This window comes from Canis aureus, chromosome 3 (genome assembly GCF_053574225.1).
Source record: "Canis aureus isolate CA01 chromosome 3, VMU_Caureus_v.1.0, whole genome shotgun sequence".
Taxonomy (NCBI): Eukaryota; Metazoa; Chordata; class Mammalia; order Carnivora; family Canidae; genus Canis; species Canis aureus.
Genome location: NC_135613.1, coordinates 33,993,678 through 34,014,836, shown reverse-complemented (window position 1 = coordinate 34,014,836; position 21,159 = coordinate 33,993,678). Strand labels below are relative to the sequence as shown.

The following is a 21,159-nucleotide window of genomic DNA, read 5'->3' as shown; positions in this document are numbered from 1 at the left end:
CAGGATAAAGCTTAAGCACTGCTCTAAGGCAAGTCATTGGTCTCAGGTTCCTAATCAGAGGTGATAATCCTGGCTTTGCAGGACTATCATGAAGATTCTTGGTGGTTTACTCTATAGACTTAATTGAGATTTTAATAAACGGTAGCTATTATTTAAGGTGGCAATGTAAGAGGCGGCTTTAGAGTTGGATAGAAAGTATAAATTCTGTGACCTTAATCAACTCACTTAGATTGAGGCTGAGTTTTCTTTTTCTTTTTTCTAAGATTTATTTATTTGAGAGAGAGAGAGAGAGAACACAAGTAGAGGGAGTGGGAGAGGGAGAGAGAATCCTCAAATAGACTCCCTCTTGAGAGCAGAGCCTGATGTAGGGCTCAATCCCAGAACCTTGAGATCATGATCTGAAGAGTTGGATGCTTACCCAACTGAGCCACCCAGGTGAGGTGGAGTGTTCTTAACTCTAAAGTGGGGCTAATACCTATCTTCCATTGTTGTTGTGGGGACAGAGTGTGGTGCACAGGAGGTGTTCAATAATGGAAGACACACACACACACACACACACCCCTTCTTGGGTGGGCCATCTTATACTAAGTCATGCTAAGCTGCCTTATTTCAAATGGCCTTCTATCCCAAACTAAAGTGTTATTTCCTGAAGTTTCAGTCTACACTTCACAAGCAGGACTTAAGGACAGCAAAAACGTTTATTTGAAAAAATTACTATGTATTGAAAATATACATTAGAAATTATTACATACTTCCATAGCATTCCCCTCCCCCACCACAAAAGTAGAAATATCCGCTTGCTATGCTAATGCCATAGGTAAAGTTAAACAAAAAGGAAAACACCATCAGCCCCTTTTCCTCATACATCAGATCAGAGTCAGGGGGAAAGAGGTCAACTCCTATCTACCAATCAGTAGGAATTTAACAAGTCCCAGTCTTCCACAGCAAGACATACATATTTCTGCTTTGAAGACTGCGAAGCATTGCTCTGTTCCTTCTCTGGCTCTTCAAAAGCTCTCTTCTTGCTCTTCTTTGACTCCTGGCTTGAGACAACTTCACACTTTAACAATGGTCCATGGCAGTCTGGGGCTTTCTCTTTATAGAACTGGAGTTTCTCAGAAGAGTTCACGTGGGTGTCTGCCAGTGGACACTTCACGGGGGCTTCTGTTCGAGCCCGCTTGCCATCTGTAAGAGTGACAGAAGGGAGTGGCCATGAGTTGATTACACTGGTGTGCGAACGCCTGCTCAAGTCCAGAAAGAGGATCCAAGGAAAACGACAAAGGCCCAAACAAAGAGAGGCTTGGATTAAGTTTATTCTCTTCTGAACAGCCTAGCAAGTAACAGTGGCATGTGCACTAGCATAGGCTGAAGGAACATACCCACATGGGAGTCTGACAGATTTGGATTCAAATCCCAGATCTGCAACTTCCTGGATAAGCCTACTTATCCAGTTACTCGGGCAAGTAACTTCTCTGAGATTGTTTTCTCATCTTCGTAAGGATATAAAACCAAATTCATAAGCATGATGTGAAGATAAATAAGGTAACATATAAAGTGTTCAGCACAATGTTTACCACATAATAAAAGCTCAGAAAAGGTTACCTCTTATTATTCAAAATCATGACTTTGCTTCTAAACAAGAGCCAAATTTTAGGGCACAACTCTTAGCAAATGATACCACTTTATTCTACAGTTGTGGTATGCCGTGAATTCTAATTTTGTTACCTTTATTTTTCCTTCATTTTGACTTTATCACTTAACTCCTTTAAAAAAATTATAGTAAAATAACATAAATTTACCACTTTCATCATTTTTAAGTGTAGAGTCCTGAGGTACTGCGTTCATCCACATCCTTGGGCAAACATCACCACCATCTCTCTCCAGAACTTTTCCATGATGCAAAATGGAAACACTGTAACTGTTCATCAGGAACTCCCTTCTCCTCTCCCCAGGCTCTGATACCCACTACTCTATTTTCTTTTTTCTTTTTTTAAGATTTTATTTATTCATGAGAGAAAGAGAGAGAGAGAGAGAGAGGCAGACTCCATGCAGGGAGCCCAACGTGGGACTCAATCCTGGGTCTCCAGGATCAGGCCCTGGCCGAAGGCAGCGCTAAACCGCTGAGCCACCCAGGCGGTCTTTCTCTATAAAGTTGACTATTTTAGGAAGCTCCTATAAGAAGAATCCCTCAACATGTTTCTTTTTGACTGGCTTATTTCACTTAGCATAATTTCTTCAAATTTCATCCATGTTATAATATATGTCAAAACTTTCTTCCTTCTTAAGGCTGAATAATATTCCATTGTATTGAAATACTATATGTTGTTTATCCTTTTATCACCCCCTCTTTGTGAATATTTTATTTCTATCTAATCTCTACATCCAACATGGGACTCACACTCACAACCTCAAGATTAAGAGTGGCACACTCCACTGACCGAGCCAGCCAGGCACCCCATTCACTCATTTTTTGATGGACACCTGGGATGCTTCTATCTTTTGGCTAGTCTTAATTCCTTTTTTAATGTTCTGTACTCTCTCTACTTTTGTGCCATGGCAAATCCTTTTTGGAACAAGAGGGAATATACATACATACATACATACATACATACATTTAATGAGCTATTTTCCTGGTGGTGGTGCTCAAAGCTAAGTGTGAACTTACACTGTAGTATGTCAAGAGAATACAAGTCTTGATGATCTATGTAAGTCAATACTATCATAATTACTTTTCCCACTGAGTGAAAATGGGCTGATACCCATTACGGGGTACCAACTGCTTTACGGGTGCAAATAACCTAACAGCAAAAATTCCAAAGAAAAAAGAATTTCTCACAGAAGTGCTGAGCTGCTGTTCGAGGCTCCCCAGATTCTTGTGGCTTCACAGCTTCTGAAGTCACACGCTCCCACTGCAGAACAATCTAAAATGTATTTGAAAAGATTTTAATCTGAACAAAATCTCGAGCTTTTAATCTCAAGCTTTCCTGTTCCCCCTAGCTCCCTTTCCACAAACACAAATCCTGTGGTAATCTTCAGTTGATAGGTGAAAGAGTAACCAAGTCAAGCCTAGATTTTCTGTTTTAATGCAGGAGTTGATCAGAATACAAACATGCTAGATATACGTATTTGCATGACTCGGGAAAAATCTATAAAGCTGATTCCCTGTCTATCTTCATCTCTATTGCAAGCTAGAAAAAAGTGCATATCCTTAAATAAAAAAATGTAAAACCTTAGTCAAAATATTTTTCACAGATTAGACTCACTTTCATGCCTTAAAATATACCAAATATAATTCAAACTTGTATGTGTATAAAATTCCCACATTCCCATATTCTTACATTTCATGATCAGTTTCCATTTTTCAAAACTGTTACAGATGTATATTTATTATAAGCTACTAAAAATTCTTTTGGAAATCTGGCTGAGTATAAACTATACATAAAGTGATTATTTTACATATACTGCAAGTAACAAGAACTTTTAATATTTCTCATTATAGGATGCAATAAAATGATCATAAAGTCAAGGAAAACACTTCAGGACACAGAGATAGGACAACACAGAATGTTAAGAATATAGTTCCAGACTTAGCAACACCACCTCTAGCCAGGGTACCCTTGGCAAGTGATTTATTTTGGGGGGCTCAATTTCTTCATCTGTAAATTAATATTAATAATACTATTCTAATACCCTCAGGCTGCTGTGAGGATTAAATGAGGGGTGTGGCTGTGTCTGGCACACAGAAAGCCCCAGGAAATACTAGATGTCATCCCTTCTACAAAACTTCTCTAGTTATGGGGAATGGGTCAGATTGAAGAGAACACCAGGATAAACCAAACCTGGTGATTCAGTGGGCAATATGGAAATAGTACTTCGCTAACAGAAATATGTATGTCAATTGCAAGACCTGCCTGGATACAGGGAAGAAGAAAATGAGCTTGGTTCTGGACATGCTGAACCTGGGGTGCCTGGCAGCGATTTACAGACAGTATTTAGGAATGGATCTGTGTCAGAGAAGGTACAATCTTCCCTGCAGGGACACTGGAGATCACCAGGACAGTGAAAGAAGGCAGTGAGGAATCAGCCAGAGCTGGCAGGAGAAGTAAGAGTGGAATAAGGCGAAAGGCCAGGAAGGTGGAGAACGGGGTCAGATGCCACGTCCAAGAAAATGCCTGCTGCGAGGCAGGGAAGGCCAGACCTAGAGCACAAGGGATTAAGAACTGAGTGGGCAGCGAGGAGGTGGACAAGGTCACAGGAACCATGTCACAGCTGCACTGGGGGTGAAGACCACATTCAAGAAAGTGTAAGGTATATTTATGCATGTAAAGAAAGCAGCCAACACAGCATGAGACTGAACACCAAAGGGTGGGGAGGAGAGGGAAATCATTATAAGTGGAATATCCCAGCGAAAGCTGAGGAACTCAGGGACTGGGACTGAAAAATATTCAAATGCTCAACCCTGGAATGAAATGGCACACTTGACCCCTGGGACAGGAGGGAAGCAGAATATGAAGAAAAGGGAGATATTGTGAGACAGGGAGGAAAGTAAGGGGACTCGTGTTATCTGGCCTCATTGGTCTGTGTCACCTGCAAAGAGCACAGCAGGAGCCTAGAGTGAGCCCCAAGACATTTCAATAGGGGGTCAGCAAGAGATGGCCCAAATGCTATGGTTGCGCCCCGGGGCCCACTCACATGCATGGGACGAAGCTCCATGTGTGAAGGAGCCCCATCATGCCTCTGAGCTTTGCTTTATTATGTTTAGCAGATACCATGTTTTTTATGAATGGAAGGTCTGTGGCAACCCTGCATAAAGACGAGTCTATTGGCACCATTTTTCTAATAGCATTTGCTCACTGCATGTCTCGGTGTCACATTTTGATAATGCTTGTGACATTCCAAATTTTTTCATAAATTTGCTGAAAGCTCAAGTGATGACTAACTTTTTTTTTTTTAAGATTTTATTTATCTATTCATGAGAGACACGGAGAGAGGGGGGAGAGAGGGGGAGGGGGGAGAGGGAGAGAGAGAGAGAGGGCACGAGCCAGAGACACAGGGAGAGGGAGAAGCAGGCTCCATGCAGGGAGCCTGATGTGGGACTCAATCCCAGGACTCCAGGATCACGCCCTGGGCCAAAGGAAAGTGCTAAGTCGCTGAGTCACCCAGGGATCCCCAGATGGCTAATATTTTTTTAACAATAAAATATTTCAAATTAACATTGAGTACATTATTTTTTAGACATAATGCTATTACACACTTAACAGACTACAGTATAAATTCTATATGTACTGGGAAACCAAAAAAATAATCTGATTTGCTTTATCGCAATACTTGTGCTTTTAAAAAGGTTTATTTATTTGAGAGAGAGGGCGTGGTGGGGAGAGGCAGAGGGAGAGAAAAGAATCTCAAGTAGAATCCCTGCTGAGCATGGAGCCCAATACGGGGCTCAATCCCACAACCCTGAAATCATAACCTGAGCCAAAATCAAGAGTCTGAGCAACCCAGGCACCCCACAATATTTGCTTCTTTGGGGCAGTCTGGAACCACACCCACAGTATCTCTATGGTATAATCTGTGCTTTCAAGCCAGGTTGCTAGGTATTTTACTTCAACCTTACCAAGCTCTGTAAGAAATCCTGGTTTCTTTATATGGATGAAGAAATTGCAACTCAAAGTTGTCTTAAGTCATAAAGCTATTGTGTTGTGCAGCCAGGATCCCAAACCCATGTCTCCTTGACTCCACAGCCTACGCTCATCCCCTCATCCCCTGCTACCAAACTTCATCAAGCCTTTGCATGATCATCCCACACCTGCCCCAAGTCCACTGGATATATGTTTAAGATTCATCCACAGCTACAAACTGTTATAACGATTTCAGCATGTATCTTATGTACAAACACAAAAGTGCTCCTGAAATACTGACTCACCCCTTCTTGATTACTTACAGGAAGATGATACAATTAGGCACTTGGATAGGTCCACCATCATGCATTATAGTGGAGCCAAGGAAGAATCCAGAACAAAACAGGTGGGTCCTCGAGGCCTCTACCAAGAAACAGTATCTCAAGAAGAAGGGCACCAGCCATAGGCAAACTGCAATTTACTGGTGCCCTACTACCTGCTTACCTTCTAATTTCCTACTTAGGTCTATACTAAGTTGAGGAAGACCACCAAGAAGATAAGACCAAAGCAAAGGAAAGTCAGCCAAGAAGCTGAAAATGGGAGGGTTCACTCAGTGAGAGGACAAAAAAGGACATTTCCTCACCAAAGCTCTACAAGGTAAGAAATTTGCCCACACTAAGGGAAAGAGTGAGATTTGAACCCTTATCGGTGTGACTTTTTTTTTTCAGCATCTAATGCTGCTAAGAGAATGTGTCCTCTTGCAGCTGGACATACTGCTTTTTTGCATAGCAGGCCAGAATTCACTTATTTTCTGAGTCGTTTTCAAGATGGCATTTTCTCGACGGCATTTTCTCCTAGGGCAAATATGGATGAGCCACAATATAGTGACCAGAGCATGATCTCTAAGGACTGACATCTAACACTTTGCCTTAAGTAGTTGGGTCAGGTATAGGCCATTACTGTCTCTGATCTGATGTGAAGATGATAATTTAGCCAGACTACCTAGAAAATTAACGTTTGTTCAAGGTGTTGATTAAGGCACTTGGACTTAAAATGAAAAGCTATATACACTGTGAGAGAGAAAAATCTGCAGTACCTGGTCAGCCCAGCCCTCTGTCTTACAGTTACTGTGATCAAATTCCTTTAAAGGCACTTTGGAGTGGACAAGGCCTATGTGGGTCTGGAGCTTGTGTTTGACGGCTTTGATGTCCTACGAGGGAAAGAACAAGAAAGCACACACCTGGTCAATTCTTGCTTGCTTTCAGTGGGAAATAAATACCATCACAAACACCAGTCTTTTCTAAATACCAATTAGCAGGAGCAAAAAATATCTAATTATAAGTCTGGGAAACAAGCAAATGTCTTACCTTGAGCCCTGTCCCAGAAATATCTAAGCAGTTTAGTTTTCTAAAAGAGAAGAGGTATCCAATTCCCGCATCTGTGATCTCAGGGTTACCTAGATGTCAAAAACATAGGCTATATAACAGTATACAGTAGAGCTACTGCTAAAGTCCAACAATAAGCTCAGAAAAAGGCCAAACAATGATAAAATATAAAGTACCGAGTGAGCAAACTTTTCAGAGAAAACGATACAAAGATCTTACTTATCTTCATCCTGTCTGTAATATGGGAACAGCCACACCAAATGACCCTTAAGATCCTTTATAGCTCTAACTTTCTAGGAGGTGGGGATTAGCAGAAAAATAAATGAACCAGGAAGTTAACCCAAAGGGTTTAATCTGGAGCCCTATAAAAACAGCATCTATAAACATGTTTATGGTTTATCGCACTTTGTGTGTGGCTATTTCACCTCCAAAGTAAAAAGATTTTTAAAAGACTTTCAAAGGTTTTTAGACACAGAGACTGTTACTACTCTTACTAATTTGCACTGTCTTCAGAAATCTTTCTTACATATTACCTTTTCAAATCAGAGTATTACATTTAGCACTGAGTCCTCAAAGCCATGAGTACAATACCCAGCACATTCCAGATGCTCAAAAAATATTTGCTGAATAAATACACTTTTCTGGGAGGGAGGTTGGACATTCACTACGGTCTTCGTTTTACAGAAGTCGAGGCTCAGAGAGGCTAAATAACTTACTCAGGGTACACAGCTATTAAAAAATGTAGAACAAGGAGTGTCCTTTGACCTTAAACCCCTGTTCCTTTCATTCTTTTGACACCATACCATCCTGCCATATATTGAATGGACACTCAGTTAAATTGTAAATGATCTCTATCAACTTTTTACCACTAAAGTCACATCTGGTTAATCCTGAGTAAGTTATCACAACTGTGAATTCATCAAGATTTTCATCAAGCAAGTATTGATTAAAAGACCTAGCTGACAGACACTATGTATCAGCAACTCAAGGTAAGTAAAGGTGAGCCATATGTCTTTTATATATGCCATGAGAAGGATGAAAGGCTGCCCTGTCTGCACAGAGTGGTCCAGATGAATCTGGAAAGGCTTTTCCTACCCTAAAGAGGGGGCAGCAAACCAGGAAAGGTACCTGGCCAGGAGTCAAGACCCTCTGGCTTTATTCTTGCTCTGCCACTAACTTGCTGTGGCATCTAGGAAAGTTACCACCTTTAATCTTATCACCTCTAAAATGATGGGGGAAGAACTAGGTGATTTCTAAAACCATTCTTCCAACATTAAGAACTATATTTCTAATAAAACTTACAAGATAAGTCTAATAATGTTAGATTTTCAAGGCCTCTTTTCATCACTCGAACTGGTGCTGTCATTTTCCGTACCCCAGCATCAGATAAACAATTATCCTTCAGGTGGAGCTGAGTTACGCTAGGGAAACAAAGTCCATAGATAAATCAGATTTTGAGAAAGTCTATGCACAAGAACATGCTTTCATAAATTTCATCTAAAAATACATCCTGTTATCTCATACCCAATGCATTTAATGGAATTATAAACCTTTTGGTGCTATTTACTAGTTGAGGGTTAAGTTAGGGATGGAAGTGTCATGTAGTACTAATCTCCGATGGCAGAGGGCACTAAGGCTATATGGTCAAATGAGGTAAACAGAGACTTCATTAAGGGGATAAATATATCTTGTTTAACACAGAAGCTACATTCATGAAAAATCCTATTTGAAAACCAAAAACACTCTAAATAGGTCAGGAAAGTCTACTAAAGAACTCCTAGGAGAATTCTTTTTGCAAAGCAAACAATCCTCTAATTTTAACCTAGCTTTATAAATCTAGATTTTCAGACTGGTTTTTAGGTACACCCATCACCCAATCCATCCAGCTAACCTGAAATTTTAGGGTATTAATTTGCTCCACTGTCCCACACACAAGACATCTGAACCTTTACTAAACCTCACACAAAAATACCTTTGTATGGGGTAGTGTGTAGGTGTCACTGTCTAAAGCAGGCCCTAGGAAGCTGGTTAGACTTGAGTTTGTCATACTGTTATGCTTCTGGCTGTTTATGAAACCACAAAGGAATCCATCTGGCCTCCTCTCTGCTGGCCAGACTGAGCAACTGGAGATCAGCTGGACTATTTGCAAATGGTATAAACTGGGTGATTTCTTTAAATTATGATTCTTGCAAAGAATGAGGCGGTCTTCAATAGTTTACTTTTTAAATAATTTATAGTTCATTGATAGTTAAAATACAAAAGGATGACTTTTGTTAGAATAAACTAGGACTGGAAAACTAAGGGCAAAATCATTTTCACCCCAGGCTGTTTCGTATATTGCATGTTGAAATAAAGGTTATTTTAGAAAATGAACCAACAGACTTGGTTTCCTAAGAACTGTTTAATCTATATTGCTTGTGCCTAGTAAAGGAGATTTAAAATGTTTTAGAAAAGAAAAAAAATTAGCAAATAAACACAGGACTGGAAAGTGATTAGCATTCTTCAAGATGATCCCACTGGGTCATCTTTAAAAAAAAAAAATTCCATCTACAAGTGGTGGCAGGTCAATACCTAGACAGGGCCTCATTGGTGAGATGTTCTAGAAGTTCATGCTCATCTCCAAGCTTGCAACAGGAAAGATCCAGGCAGGTCAGCTCCCGGAAAGACTTAATCTCCTCAAGTTTTTCTGAAATCACCAGGTATCTGTGGGGCATGGAGAGCAATCAATAGCTTTTCTTTTCCTTCTTTTAAAACATTACCATTTGTGGCTTCATGATTTAGTCAACATTCCATCAGTACAAGGAACTATGTAATAAGCAGACTTCACCAACTACTATGTGAGCCAGGGTGAATTTTTTAACTAGTGAATACTTTGAGTCTTTTTACATGACAGTGGAATAAAAACTTTTAAATAAAAATATACAAAAAAAATTAAGAATAAAAATATATGAGCAAAGGCAAGACACAAGAGAAAACATCTTTGTCAGAAAACAGACCTTGAAAAAAAAAAACACAGAAAACAAAACAAAACAACAACAAAAAAAAGCAGACAGACCTTGGTGTTGGGACCTGATGGGAGAATTTCCAAACTTTAGGACACTCAAAAAATTAATCATTCATTCTTTTAAAGTTGCCTTTTATCTTATGCTCAAGTATCTACTAGCTTGAAAACTGGAACACGGCCTGGAACTCTGAGTTCTAATCTCTGCACATCCCTAAGAATATACCAAGAGATGTTTGGCAGATCACATTTTATCTTTTCTATTCAAACATGTTTCAGTGGCTGCCCACTCCACTGCGCCTGTTAACTTCACTCTGAAAGTTCCTGCAGTATGACAAACTACAAAGACTTAGTCTCCTCTAGATGGTTAAGACAAACCTATGAGCACAATTTAATTACAATGGAGCACCTTGCCAAACTGCTATCAGGAAGCATCAGGGAGGCCTCTGGAGAGGAAAAGAAAAGGGCATTCCACAGCCCAGGCTGGGGCCTCCACCCTGCTTTCCAGTTGTTCATCTATTTCAGATGATATCAGTGAGAAAAAAATGAAAAAGGATTAGGAGTGACAGGAAATAGGGAAGAGAAGACCCTAAGAAAACAGGAAAACTGACTTGTGGCAAGACAATGACTTTTTCATCCACTTTCCTCATGGATATCTAGAAGTTTCCACAGCAAAATGGTATGCTAGAATCAGTGGAGTTACACTTAAAAGTGTTCACTTCTCTTTTCTGTCAATAGGATCATAATTACCAAAGACAAAGAAGATAGGATAACGTGAAGGCAAGAGGGAAGTTAGATCTCTTTTCTTCCTATTTCCAATCAAAATAAGATGTACTGAAAGCTGGTCACTGGCCTAACTGCTAGGTACAGATGGCCTGGGGCATTGATACCCTCTCTAAGCAGCCTGGTGACAGAGCTCAGCTGGATACACAACTGAGTCTTATTTACACAGACGTATTTTAATTGCACTGTAAATAAAGCTGCTGTTTTCTATCTTCCAATCAGAGTTGGAAGTGGGTTAATGGGGATTTGGGGGATTACTGGCAATCAGAGAAAGGAAAACACACATCCTTTGATCAATTAACCAAAAGATTTTTAGTAATTCTGAAACAAGGGTTATCCGCGAAGGACATAACAATGTATAATGTGATTAACAGAACAAAAATCAAGGCTGAGAAACCAACATGCAAAGCAACAGACAGACACTACTAGATGCTTATCTAGGACCTGATCAAAGCTCTAGGGTCTTGCTCAACACCCGTCTTCCAATTAATGAGTTTAGAATCGTGTAATGGAGAAGCAAGAGAAAGTACATGGACATATTTTAGTGTCAGATACAATTGAGTTTGGATTGTAACAATCCTAATTACTTGTGTGACTGTGAAAAGTTACTTAACTTCTCTGATCCTCAATTTCTCCCACTGAAAATGCGGCAACTGATTACTTCTTTTAAGGATAAGAATACTAGACACAATATTCCAAAAGCACACGGCATCTAATAGAATCTCATCTCATTTCATGGTAGTTATTATAATCACTTCATTACACAGGGTGATATTTTAAGGAAAACATGTTTGCCTCCTGTAACCACTTGGAATAAAAACCACTGGGCTTTCAACACAGGAAGGAAATAGTTTTTATAAGTTGGAACCCAGTTGCAAAGACACTGGCTCTCCATCTAACAAGCAGCTTTGTGACCCACCCTAAGACAGTGAGTGCCTGAACCTCCCCAATTACTTATTTTTAATAATTTCTTCAATCTCCTTCTCTTTGATCTGAACCCTTTGTGTTGCTATAGCATCAGCCCTGGATTGTAAATGCAAACCCAAATCTCTTGTCCTCTTCCTATTTTTCTCTGGGGATTCAAAAGGAGAAGGGAAGTTTGGGATCGCAATTGAAAATCATTTTTAAAAAAAGATTTTTAAGTAATCTCTACACCTAATGTGGGGCTAGAACTCATGACCCTGAGATCAAGAGTGGCATGTTCTTCCAACTGAACCAGTCAGATAGCCCCACAATTGAAAATCTTAATCTTGTATCTGAACAAGACAGCAAAGTTTAGGATTCTTGCAATAAAGACTACATTAAAAACGTTTCTTATATTTATATTCATGATCATAAAAATAACATATATCCCCTGTAGAAAAAAAATCAAGAAAATGTGAAAAATTATAAAGAAAATTTAAACGACTTGCAATCCCACAATCTACATTTTGAAAGACTTTTTCTACATATGCAATGCATATAAAAATTCCTTTTTTTAAAAAAATTGGATCATATAGTATATGCAATTTTATCCTTTTAAATGTATCATATAAGAACATTTCACATCATTTTAAGTAATCTTTGAACATTAATAGCTATATAATATTTCACCATATGAATGTGCCATAATTGACTTATTTCCAGTTGTTGGATATTCAGCTTTCAGGTTTTCACTATTACAAATAGTATCATAATGAACACCTTATATAAAAGTATTTGTTCTCATGTCTGAGTTATTACATTAAAAATTAGGATAGATTCCCAATAAATGGAATTAATGAGTCAAACGGAATGGATATTTTTAAGGCTCTTGATACATGTTGCTAAGCTGCTTTCCAGAAATGCTAATTTATGTGCTCACCAAACATGAACGAAAGGGCTATTCTCATCCAAACTGACCAATGGCAGTATATAGATGTCACAAATGGATAAAAAGCATTGTCACTATCATGAAAAATACTTAAGCTAGAACGATAGATGGGGAGAAAACAGAATACAGATTATAGATAGTATATTCCTAAATGCATAAATATATTTGAAAATGATTATCATGAATAGTGGGATTATGAATTTCTTAAAATTACAGCTTTATATATTTCCCAAATTGTACTGCCTTTATAAAATAATTTTAAAACAAGGCATCTATCATAATTCTACTTTTCATGTTTCAATTTTTCTACAATGAACATAAATAACTTGAAACAAAACAAGAAGGGGTAAAATATATTTTAAATATATGTGCTACAGTGAAATATTGCTTGGATTTTTCATTTAGGTAAGGTAATTCTTTTTTCTACTGGTAACAGCCCCAGGCTCAGCTGTAACTAACCACAGCATGGAGACAGAGTTTTTAGAAGGTGCTTGCTCAGTTCCTAAGTCCACAGTTCTGCTCCCGTCTACATGTATGTTTATGCCTTGTCTTTTTAAAGTACAATATTTGAACCAGAGTGATGCCATTAATTCTATGAGCCAATTAAATAAAGAATTCTTCTTTTTTGTTTTTTAAAGTTTTTTTTTTTTTTTTTTGGAGAGAGAGGAAGAGAAAGCATGAGCTAGAGGGAACGACAGAGAGAGAGTGGGAGAAGCCGGCTCCCTACTGAGCACAGAGACCGACACAAAGCTCTATCCCAGGACCCCAAGATCATGACCTGAGCTGAAGTCAGACATTTAACCAACCAAGCCACCCAGGCACCCCTCCTTTTTTTGTTTCTTAAGGCATATGAATTTACCTTATGCTTTCTGACATGACTTTCTCCTCTTACATGCTCTACTTTAGCCTTGTTTTAATGGTCATATTGATGGTGCATTTAATAGAAAGCTAACTTTTCACATTTTCTAATCACAAAAAAGTTCATGTAATGGCACACTACACAGTTACTTTTAAAATCTACAGGTATTGATAGTAAATGATTTCCAAAATATATAAAGCAAGCAAGATGCGTAATGGTGTAAGGAGTGTGCTGCCACTTGTATAACAAAGGGGAGAGCTATAGATGCATGTACCTGTACAAGATGTCACTGGAATGACATAAAAGAAACTGTGAACAGTAGCTGCCTCTGGAGAAATAGGAGATAAAATGGGAGGGAGGCCATGTTTCACTGTATACCTTTCTGTGTTTGAATTATTTTCCAGGCACATTTTTTAGTTTTTGTTTGTTTTTTTATGTGGGCTCCATGCCCAGCACAGAGTCCAACACAGGGCTTGAACTCACAACCCTGAGATTAATACCTGAGCTGAGATCAAGAGTTGAGTGTTTAATCTACTGAGCTATCCAAGGCACCCCTAAAGGTTTTTTTTAAAAAATTAGTAGATGCTTTAAAAATAATTTTAGGTAATGGTAAAATAAAAATTTTATCTGTTTTATTTTTTAAGTGGAGCACAAAGTATGGCTTCAATTCATGACCCCGAGATCAAGACCTGAGCCTGAGCTGAGAACAAGAGTCCAGGATACTCAACCAACTAAACCACACAGGTGCCTCTAAAAACTTTAAATAAATCAATAAAAGCAAAGGCAAGTCACAATAGAAAACATTTGTTCTGTTAGAAAACAGAGTTTGGTGTTGGGACCCAACAAAATGAGTCATGGGAAACCTCACTAAAATGAGAGTGGTCAGGTTTTCAGCAAGGGGAGCTCTCACTCCCTATCACTCAGAGTCAACAGAGGACCCGAAGCGAAAAGCCTGACTTGACCTTACGTGGACTTGACCTTTCATGTGTGAGTCTTACTCTACGACTCCCAGCCAAAGGAAGAAACGCTGCTTTCCTCCTCCCCTCTGACAAGAGCTTCACCAAAGAAAAGCCACCCCATTCTGAACTCCTAGTTTATTCCAATGTACTTTAAGTTTGGAACAACCTTCCCAACTTCTCTTTTCTCCTGAAAAAAGTATGCCTCTCCTTTGTTCCCCCAGGCTTGCCTGTGGTTTTCCAATAGTTTGATTGTCTCAGATTGCAGTGCTCTTTTATTCTTCAATAAACCCATCTTCTGCTGGTAAAATAGCTGCCAGTTTCTATTTTTAAAGTGAACAGACCATATTTGAAAATTTCCATATTTCGGGATACTTGAAATTTTAATCACCTTTTAAAAAAGTTACTTTTTTATCCAATGCCCAATATCTAGAGTTCTGAAAACTGGAATCGGCCCAGAACTCTGGTTACTAATCTTCACATCCTCAAGAGCACACCAAGAGATATTTGGCAGATTGTATCTTGTCTTTTCTCATACTAGACTACAAGTATTTTTTTTTACTGAATGGAGGAGTGGTGACAATCAAGCAGTGGTGAAGCGGTTTCAAAATAAAGCTGTGTTTTCTGGTGGGGGCAGTGGGTAGGGAGAAAGACAGTGATTTTTCTCAAAATGGCCGGCCACTTTTTATTTAGAAGTTTTAAACTGTAGTGCTATTTGATGGGAGAATGCTCCCAAGCCCACAAAGCCCCAGAACTAGACAGACTGAACATATCCAACACAATACTCAATACTCTAATCAGAACACCCACCTGTTTCGCAAACACAGGGAGCAAAGTACCAGACTTCCGTAGGCTTCTGTGAATTTCTGTAAAGCCCTCAGCCCTGCACCTGGCTCTGTGAATTTCTGTCTGGCTTCCGCTGCAGAAAAGAGCTTTTCAGCAATCTGCTCAGGAAAGCCAATAAGGGAATCAATGTGATCAACGTTGTCAGAGATAAAGCCCAGGACGAGGCTGAAGAGAGACTTAGCAGAGTACCGAAGATTCCCCTCCCGGGTATATGTGAAGATGAAATGATCAGTCTTCTCTTTCTGCGCAGTATCATCTTCCCTGTTCATGCAAAGCTCCACAGAGAAGCCTTTGGGAAACAGTCTGAAAGGCCTTGGCTTCTGCAGGCTACTCCTGACACCATCCAAGGCCAGATTGACCATGTGCAGCTGACCATTTTCTCGTACGTAGATGGGTCCTGGGTCCAGGTGGTTTTCGGAGTTGAGGTAGTAAGACATTGCCTTGCTTCCAGCTGTAAAAGGAAAGCACAAAGGAAGCAAATCCAATTAAAATGCCATTTATAACATGCAACTTCATCTTGCTGTGCCCAGAGTTTTACGAGCCTACCAGGAAGGCCCTTTGGTTGATGTGGGGAAACAAAGCTTCCCAGCTGCCTATGAACCTGGCACTGCAGGCTGCCTCTATCTGGAATGCTGTCTCCTACTTTCCCCCTTTTCTTTATATCTGGTGCACTCCTACTTATCTTCCAAAAGCTAGCTCGAATCTCATTTCTACAATTCACCCTGGGGAAGTTACAGAAGCACAGAGAGTCATCTACAAGAACAAAGAAAGTCACGGCAGCATAGCTGATTAATCACAAAACAAATGGAAACAACCTAAATGTCCAACAGCAGGGATATTATTAAATAAATTATGATACATCCATACCATGGAATGTTATGCAGCCATTAAAATCATAAAATTTTTATTGATTTGAAAGTTACAAATGTACAAACAGTATACATGAAATTTACTATTTCTGTTTTAAAAAATGTATTTACACACAGAACAAAGACCAGAAACATAACTTCCTTGCTACGTTGGCACCTTCCACATACTTTGTTGATTCAGTGTTCTGCTACTGATTTATTTCTGGGCCTGTGTTCTACTGGTTTGAGCTCCTTGAGGAGAGGGACCAGGTTTAATTCATCCAGACTCTGGGATGCTCTGAGATATAACATAGTGCTCTGGGATTTAACAGTCCCTGGGTGGATATTTGTTAGACTAAAGTCTACTAATTTGCCAAACCTTACACAGACCACCAGCAATAGGCTTTTTTGGATCTACAAAGACCTCCATTACAAGAGCTGGGGGGAAAAAAAAAGCTATTCTACCTCTTGGAAACATCTTATCTCTTAGGGCTCTATTAGGACACTTTTGAGGTGAGGCAAGACACCAAACACAGTAGGCATTTATGCAATGGTTGACATTTTGTGCTCAGGCATTAGTTGGAATAAACATTTGTTTTCCTGAGAAACTGAGATTGCTATGTTAAATGAAAGCCGCTGATTATCATTTCTGCAACAACACAATGATCTAAAGAGAACTGAGAGTTAAAATTCTATATATGTCAAATAGCTGCCATTATCTTTAAAAGACTGACTTTCAGAGTGAACTAACTCAGCTTCTTCTGCATCAATGCAGGGCTGGGATGTAGTTTTGATGCCACGTAAAAGTGTCAGCAAACAATCAAGTCAGTGATCAAAAATGCTGAGTCTCTGGAGATCAAATAGTGATCCTGTTTGTGGACAGCAGTACAATCCACGTTTCTCCTGAGGATAATTATGTGTGTAAAAGCACATCAGAAAGAAGGGCCCTGACTAGCCTGACAACCTCACCCTTTCCTGCTCGGCTTCTTATGCCCTACTCTTCAGCCATGCCATACTACCCAAGTAAGCTGGCTGTGCTCTCTTGTCCCACTGGTCTTTGCCCATTCTGCTGCTCCCTTTGGTTGGACCATCCTTTTCTGCTTTCTAGCTCATCCTTATTCATCATTAAAACTCAGCTCAACCACGATCCCTCTCCTGGGAAGTCTTCACTAACCCCTGCACCAGTGCATGCCTGTCTGGTTTTCCCAGAGCACCAGTGTCTCTTCTATATATAGCACTTAGCACCGTGTCCTATGTTCACTTGCTAACGTTCCCAGAGCTGTGATCTTTGAAGGCATGGCATTTATGTTTTTCATCTTTTTCTCAGGCCCAACACAGTGCCTAGTCTTGAGTAAGCCCTCAACAAATACATGCTGAACTGAATAAGAAGAAGGGTGAGACCTCAAAGGGACAGACTCAGTGCTCTGAACTGCAGGGCCTGCTGATACTGTTGCTAGGAGCCAGCTCCTCTTCTAGGCAACAGCTGCAGACTCCTCCCCCTCTTGCCAGACCCTTCTGCAGGTGGTAGAAGCAAAGCAAATGATGGGAGAATATTGCTACTGGTACTACCAGGGGAGGGAAAAAACCCTAAAACCCAGACAAAAAAATTCCTGTCACGGTGCCAGCTCTAATAACCCATACTCTTGCCAGTATTCAGTGACTGCTGCTAAGGAGATGCCTCACTTATTCTAAGCTGTTCTTTCAGCAGAGGTAAGTATCTGGCCCCTTCAACCTCACAGATGTTAATCTTGATGAGGAGATAAAGCAGATTCTCTGTCTTTATCTCTGGATTTGGACATTCAGAGCCCTATTCTACCTGTGGATCAGAAATTAGTCACCCTTATGGCCCTAAAAAAGGAATGACTTGACTATAATAATAGAAAGGCAAATTCTATGAAGAGAACATATTATAACGTATCAGCACACTGTAAGCTCCCTGACAACGAAACAGGGTCTGTATTTCTCCTGACCCCCACTCCCAACAGTGTGTTCCACAAACTTTATAGAGTCAAACGGACAAACGGATAAATGATCACTTCAGGTGAAAATCAGAAAGGTCCGGTTCCATCCAGCAGAGGGCACAAGCGTCTTGGGACCAGAATATGGACACTAACCCAGGCTGCCCCAAATCCTGGCAGCTTCTCTTTGCATGGATCGCTTTCAAAAAAGGCAGTACTGGCTATTTTTTACTCCTAAATTACTCAAATGCTAGTTGTCTTTCTAAATTATGAAAAAAAGAATCCAGTATTTCCTGAAGAGTAAAAAACCACATTATCTGTCCAGAAGGCCCAAGGCTCCTCTGCTCTTCAATGAAGGTACTTGAGGAACTAACCTTGGTTCAAGAAATCCTGGTAACCTTTGATTTCTATTAAATTTGTGCATCTTGCATCCTCTCAATAAGAAGCTTCCGGAAAGTTTGTGAGGTACTATAAAAAGAGCTAAGAATAAACTTAATGTTTAAACCTTTCAAGGTTAAGAACCATAAAGGCAAGAGAATTCCACATAAAGCTTCCATACTTAGCTTTGCTTATGCCTGGCTGTACATGGTGGTCGGTTATAAATGGGCTCTCAAGCAACGAGGCCTGTTCTACACCATGGCAAAAATCCCATGCAAACTGGAAAATTAAAATTAGTATCTGCAAGAAAGTCCAGCTTAGATTTGCATTAACTATATTTTATATTGGATCAACAGAGTACTGGGCATTCTGATGGTCTCCCAGCCTGTCTCCAGAGAGGCAGTTCTCTAAACCGTACAACTGCACAGAAAAATATTACATAGTGCATGTTCTAGTTAGTATTCAGTCACCACAAAGGAGCCAATGTTACCACAAAGCGTATCATTTCATCTTATGAATAAAACATAACCTTACTTACTACATTACAAACTCAGTTCTCTATCACCTCTTTGAATAAGAGGCAAAATAAAATAATTGATAATTAAACATGACAACTTTTTAGATCTTGAAGCCAGTTTGCCAAGCAAGAAGCAGGACCATACCAATTAAGTGGACTGGAGGGAAGGAATCAGAGACAGAGGCCACAGGATTAAAACTGTGAGCTGGGTCTATGGCTCTCTAATTTGAAGGGGGGGAAAAAAAAGCACCTAACTTTAGTAGGTAAAGTAACAATTCCCAAAGAGTAAATCATAGTAATAATGGTGACGATGATCATGATACTGGGTGCGATAACTACCATGTATTAAGCAGATACCAGTTGTCAGGTACTGTGCTAAGCACTCAATTAAGTGATCTCACGTAACCCTCAACAATCCCTTGAGGTCAAGATTGCCATTTAACCGGTAAAAAGGCTCAGAGAAGTAAAGTAACTTACTTAAGGAACAGAGCTAGTAAGTGGCAGAGCCAGAATTCAATCTCAAGGCTGTATTACTCCAAAGCTCTAGCTCTTTCCACTGCATGATGCTGTCTCTCAAGAATAAAAATATGACATCAGCCTTAGGGATTAAAAAAAGATGTTAAAAATTAATCTCACCCACCTGTTTGATCCTCTGGTATTCACTGGCTTAAGCTGGGGGTAGGGGTGGGGGCAGGGAGGAGATAAAAACCAGTGGACATCTGAGGAAAGAGTTGGTGGGAACAGAGCCAGGACAGAGCTACATTGAGGCCTCCCTTCTTCCCTCTGCCAGGGCAGAAATTACCCACATCCACACACCAGGAAAACATCTGTCAAGCCATGGCCTTCATCCCAGGCTTCAGACACCCTTGGTTTATTTGAAAATGCAGCATTCTTGAGAAAATTTCTACACAAAAACTTGAACGGAAATTAGTTCCAAACCACCTATAACTAACTAACGATCTTACCTTAATTGTTCTGTGCCACCATCATTATTCAATTCTCCACTCCTCTCATTATTTTTACCTTACAGCGTGTGCACTTTCCTACCTGCCTTTTCACCCACACCCTTTCCTCCCCCGAAGCTCCAGAGAGCCACACCTGACTTAGCTCCCTACTTCCTTCCAGGAGCATGCCAATCTCTCCTACATCCTGACACTCTTAACAGTTCTTCTACCCGCCAACTCTAGACTTTTCCACATAAAATCCCAAATCCTGACAGCCCCCCCGCCTTCTCCCACTCTTAACATCCCCGTCCTGGCGTCTCACACCTCAGGCCCTTCCAATCCTTCCAAGGCACTTCTGAAACGAGGTTCCTGGTCCCAAACACCCAATCTCACCTCCACCTGCTTCTCCTTCCTGCCCCACACTGTTCCATCCCCATGGATTCCACCCCCAGGCACTCTTCCTCTGTCCTTCACCAAATATTCTTCTTCCCTTCTTCCTAGTCTCTGGGATTCCCTCTCCTAGGACTCCAATCTCTCTCTCCTCTTGTCTTCTGTCTATAACCTTCAAAATCCCCTTCCTTCACGCCTCCTTATGCCCAACTTCAAAACCCACAGCCCCAACTTTTCTTCTCCACCCCCAAGACCCCACCCCTTCCATTCTAAGCCTGGATCCTTCCCTTCCTACACTTCTCAGATCCCCCTCGGTTTTCCTCTTCGCCAGTACTGCAATTCTCCCTCCCTCCCTCAATTCCCACGCATGCCCCTCCCCGAGCCCGCCCAAACTAACCCTGCTCCCACCTTGCCCCCAACTACCCTCCGCGGCACCCCGACCCCACCCTACATCCTCCTCCTCACCTCTCTCACCCAAACCACACCCCAACCCCGTCCCTCCCGGCCCACCCCTCCCCCACCCCGCCCCTCCCTCGCACCCCGCCCCCGCCCCCACTCGCTGCCCGGGGCTGCGTGAGCGGCCCAGCCCGCGGCCGCCACCTACCTGTGCCCCTGCCCGGGGCTGCGAGCGGCCGCTTCGCGGTGGCGGCTCCCTCCTCCCGCGGCGCGGCTGACGGGGAAGCGGCTCGGCGCCGCCGGCACAAAGCTAGGGAGGGTGGGACCGAGAGAGCTCGGGAGGAGGGAGGGGGCTGGGGTCGACCTGGCGCCGTGGGACCGCGGGGCTGGCAAGGGGCGGGGGGGCGGGGGGGCAAGGCTGGGCTGGG

The 21,159-nt window shown here is 41.0% G+C and overlaps 1 protein-coding gene across 2 annotated transcripts; it reads right to left on the bottom strand.

Moving 5' to 3' along the window:
- Positions 1-679: 679 nt before the first annotated feature.
- Positions 680-21,129, bottom strand: LRRC42 (leucine rich repeat containing 42). Of its 2 annotated transcripts, none has more exons than XM_077891838.1 (8): positions 20,940-21,129; positions 15,265-15,751; positions 9,575-9,706; positions 8,306-8,424; positions 6,986-7,074; positions 6,715-6,828; positions 2,837-2,921; positions 680-1,185 (listed from the first exon to the last, which is right to left on the bottom strand). In XM_077891838.1, the coding sequence occupies exons 2-8, from the start codon at positions 15,735-15,737 to the stop codon at positions 911-913; spliced, it is 1,287 nt and encodes a 428-aa protein (XP_077747964.1). In that variant the 5' UTR covers positions 15,738-15,751; positions 20,940-21,129; the 3' UTR covers positions 680-910. The 2 variants fall into 2 exon arrangements, with proteins under 2 accessions (XP_077747964.1, XP_077747965.1); XM_077891839.1 differs by lacking the exon at positions 20,940-21,129 and adding an exon at positions 19,967-20,183.
- Between the last annotated feature and the right edge of the window lie 30 nt (positions 21,130-21,159).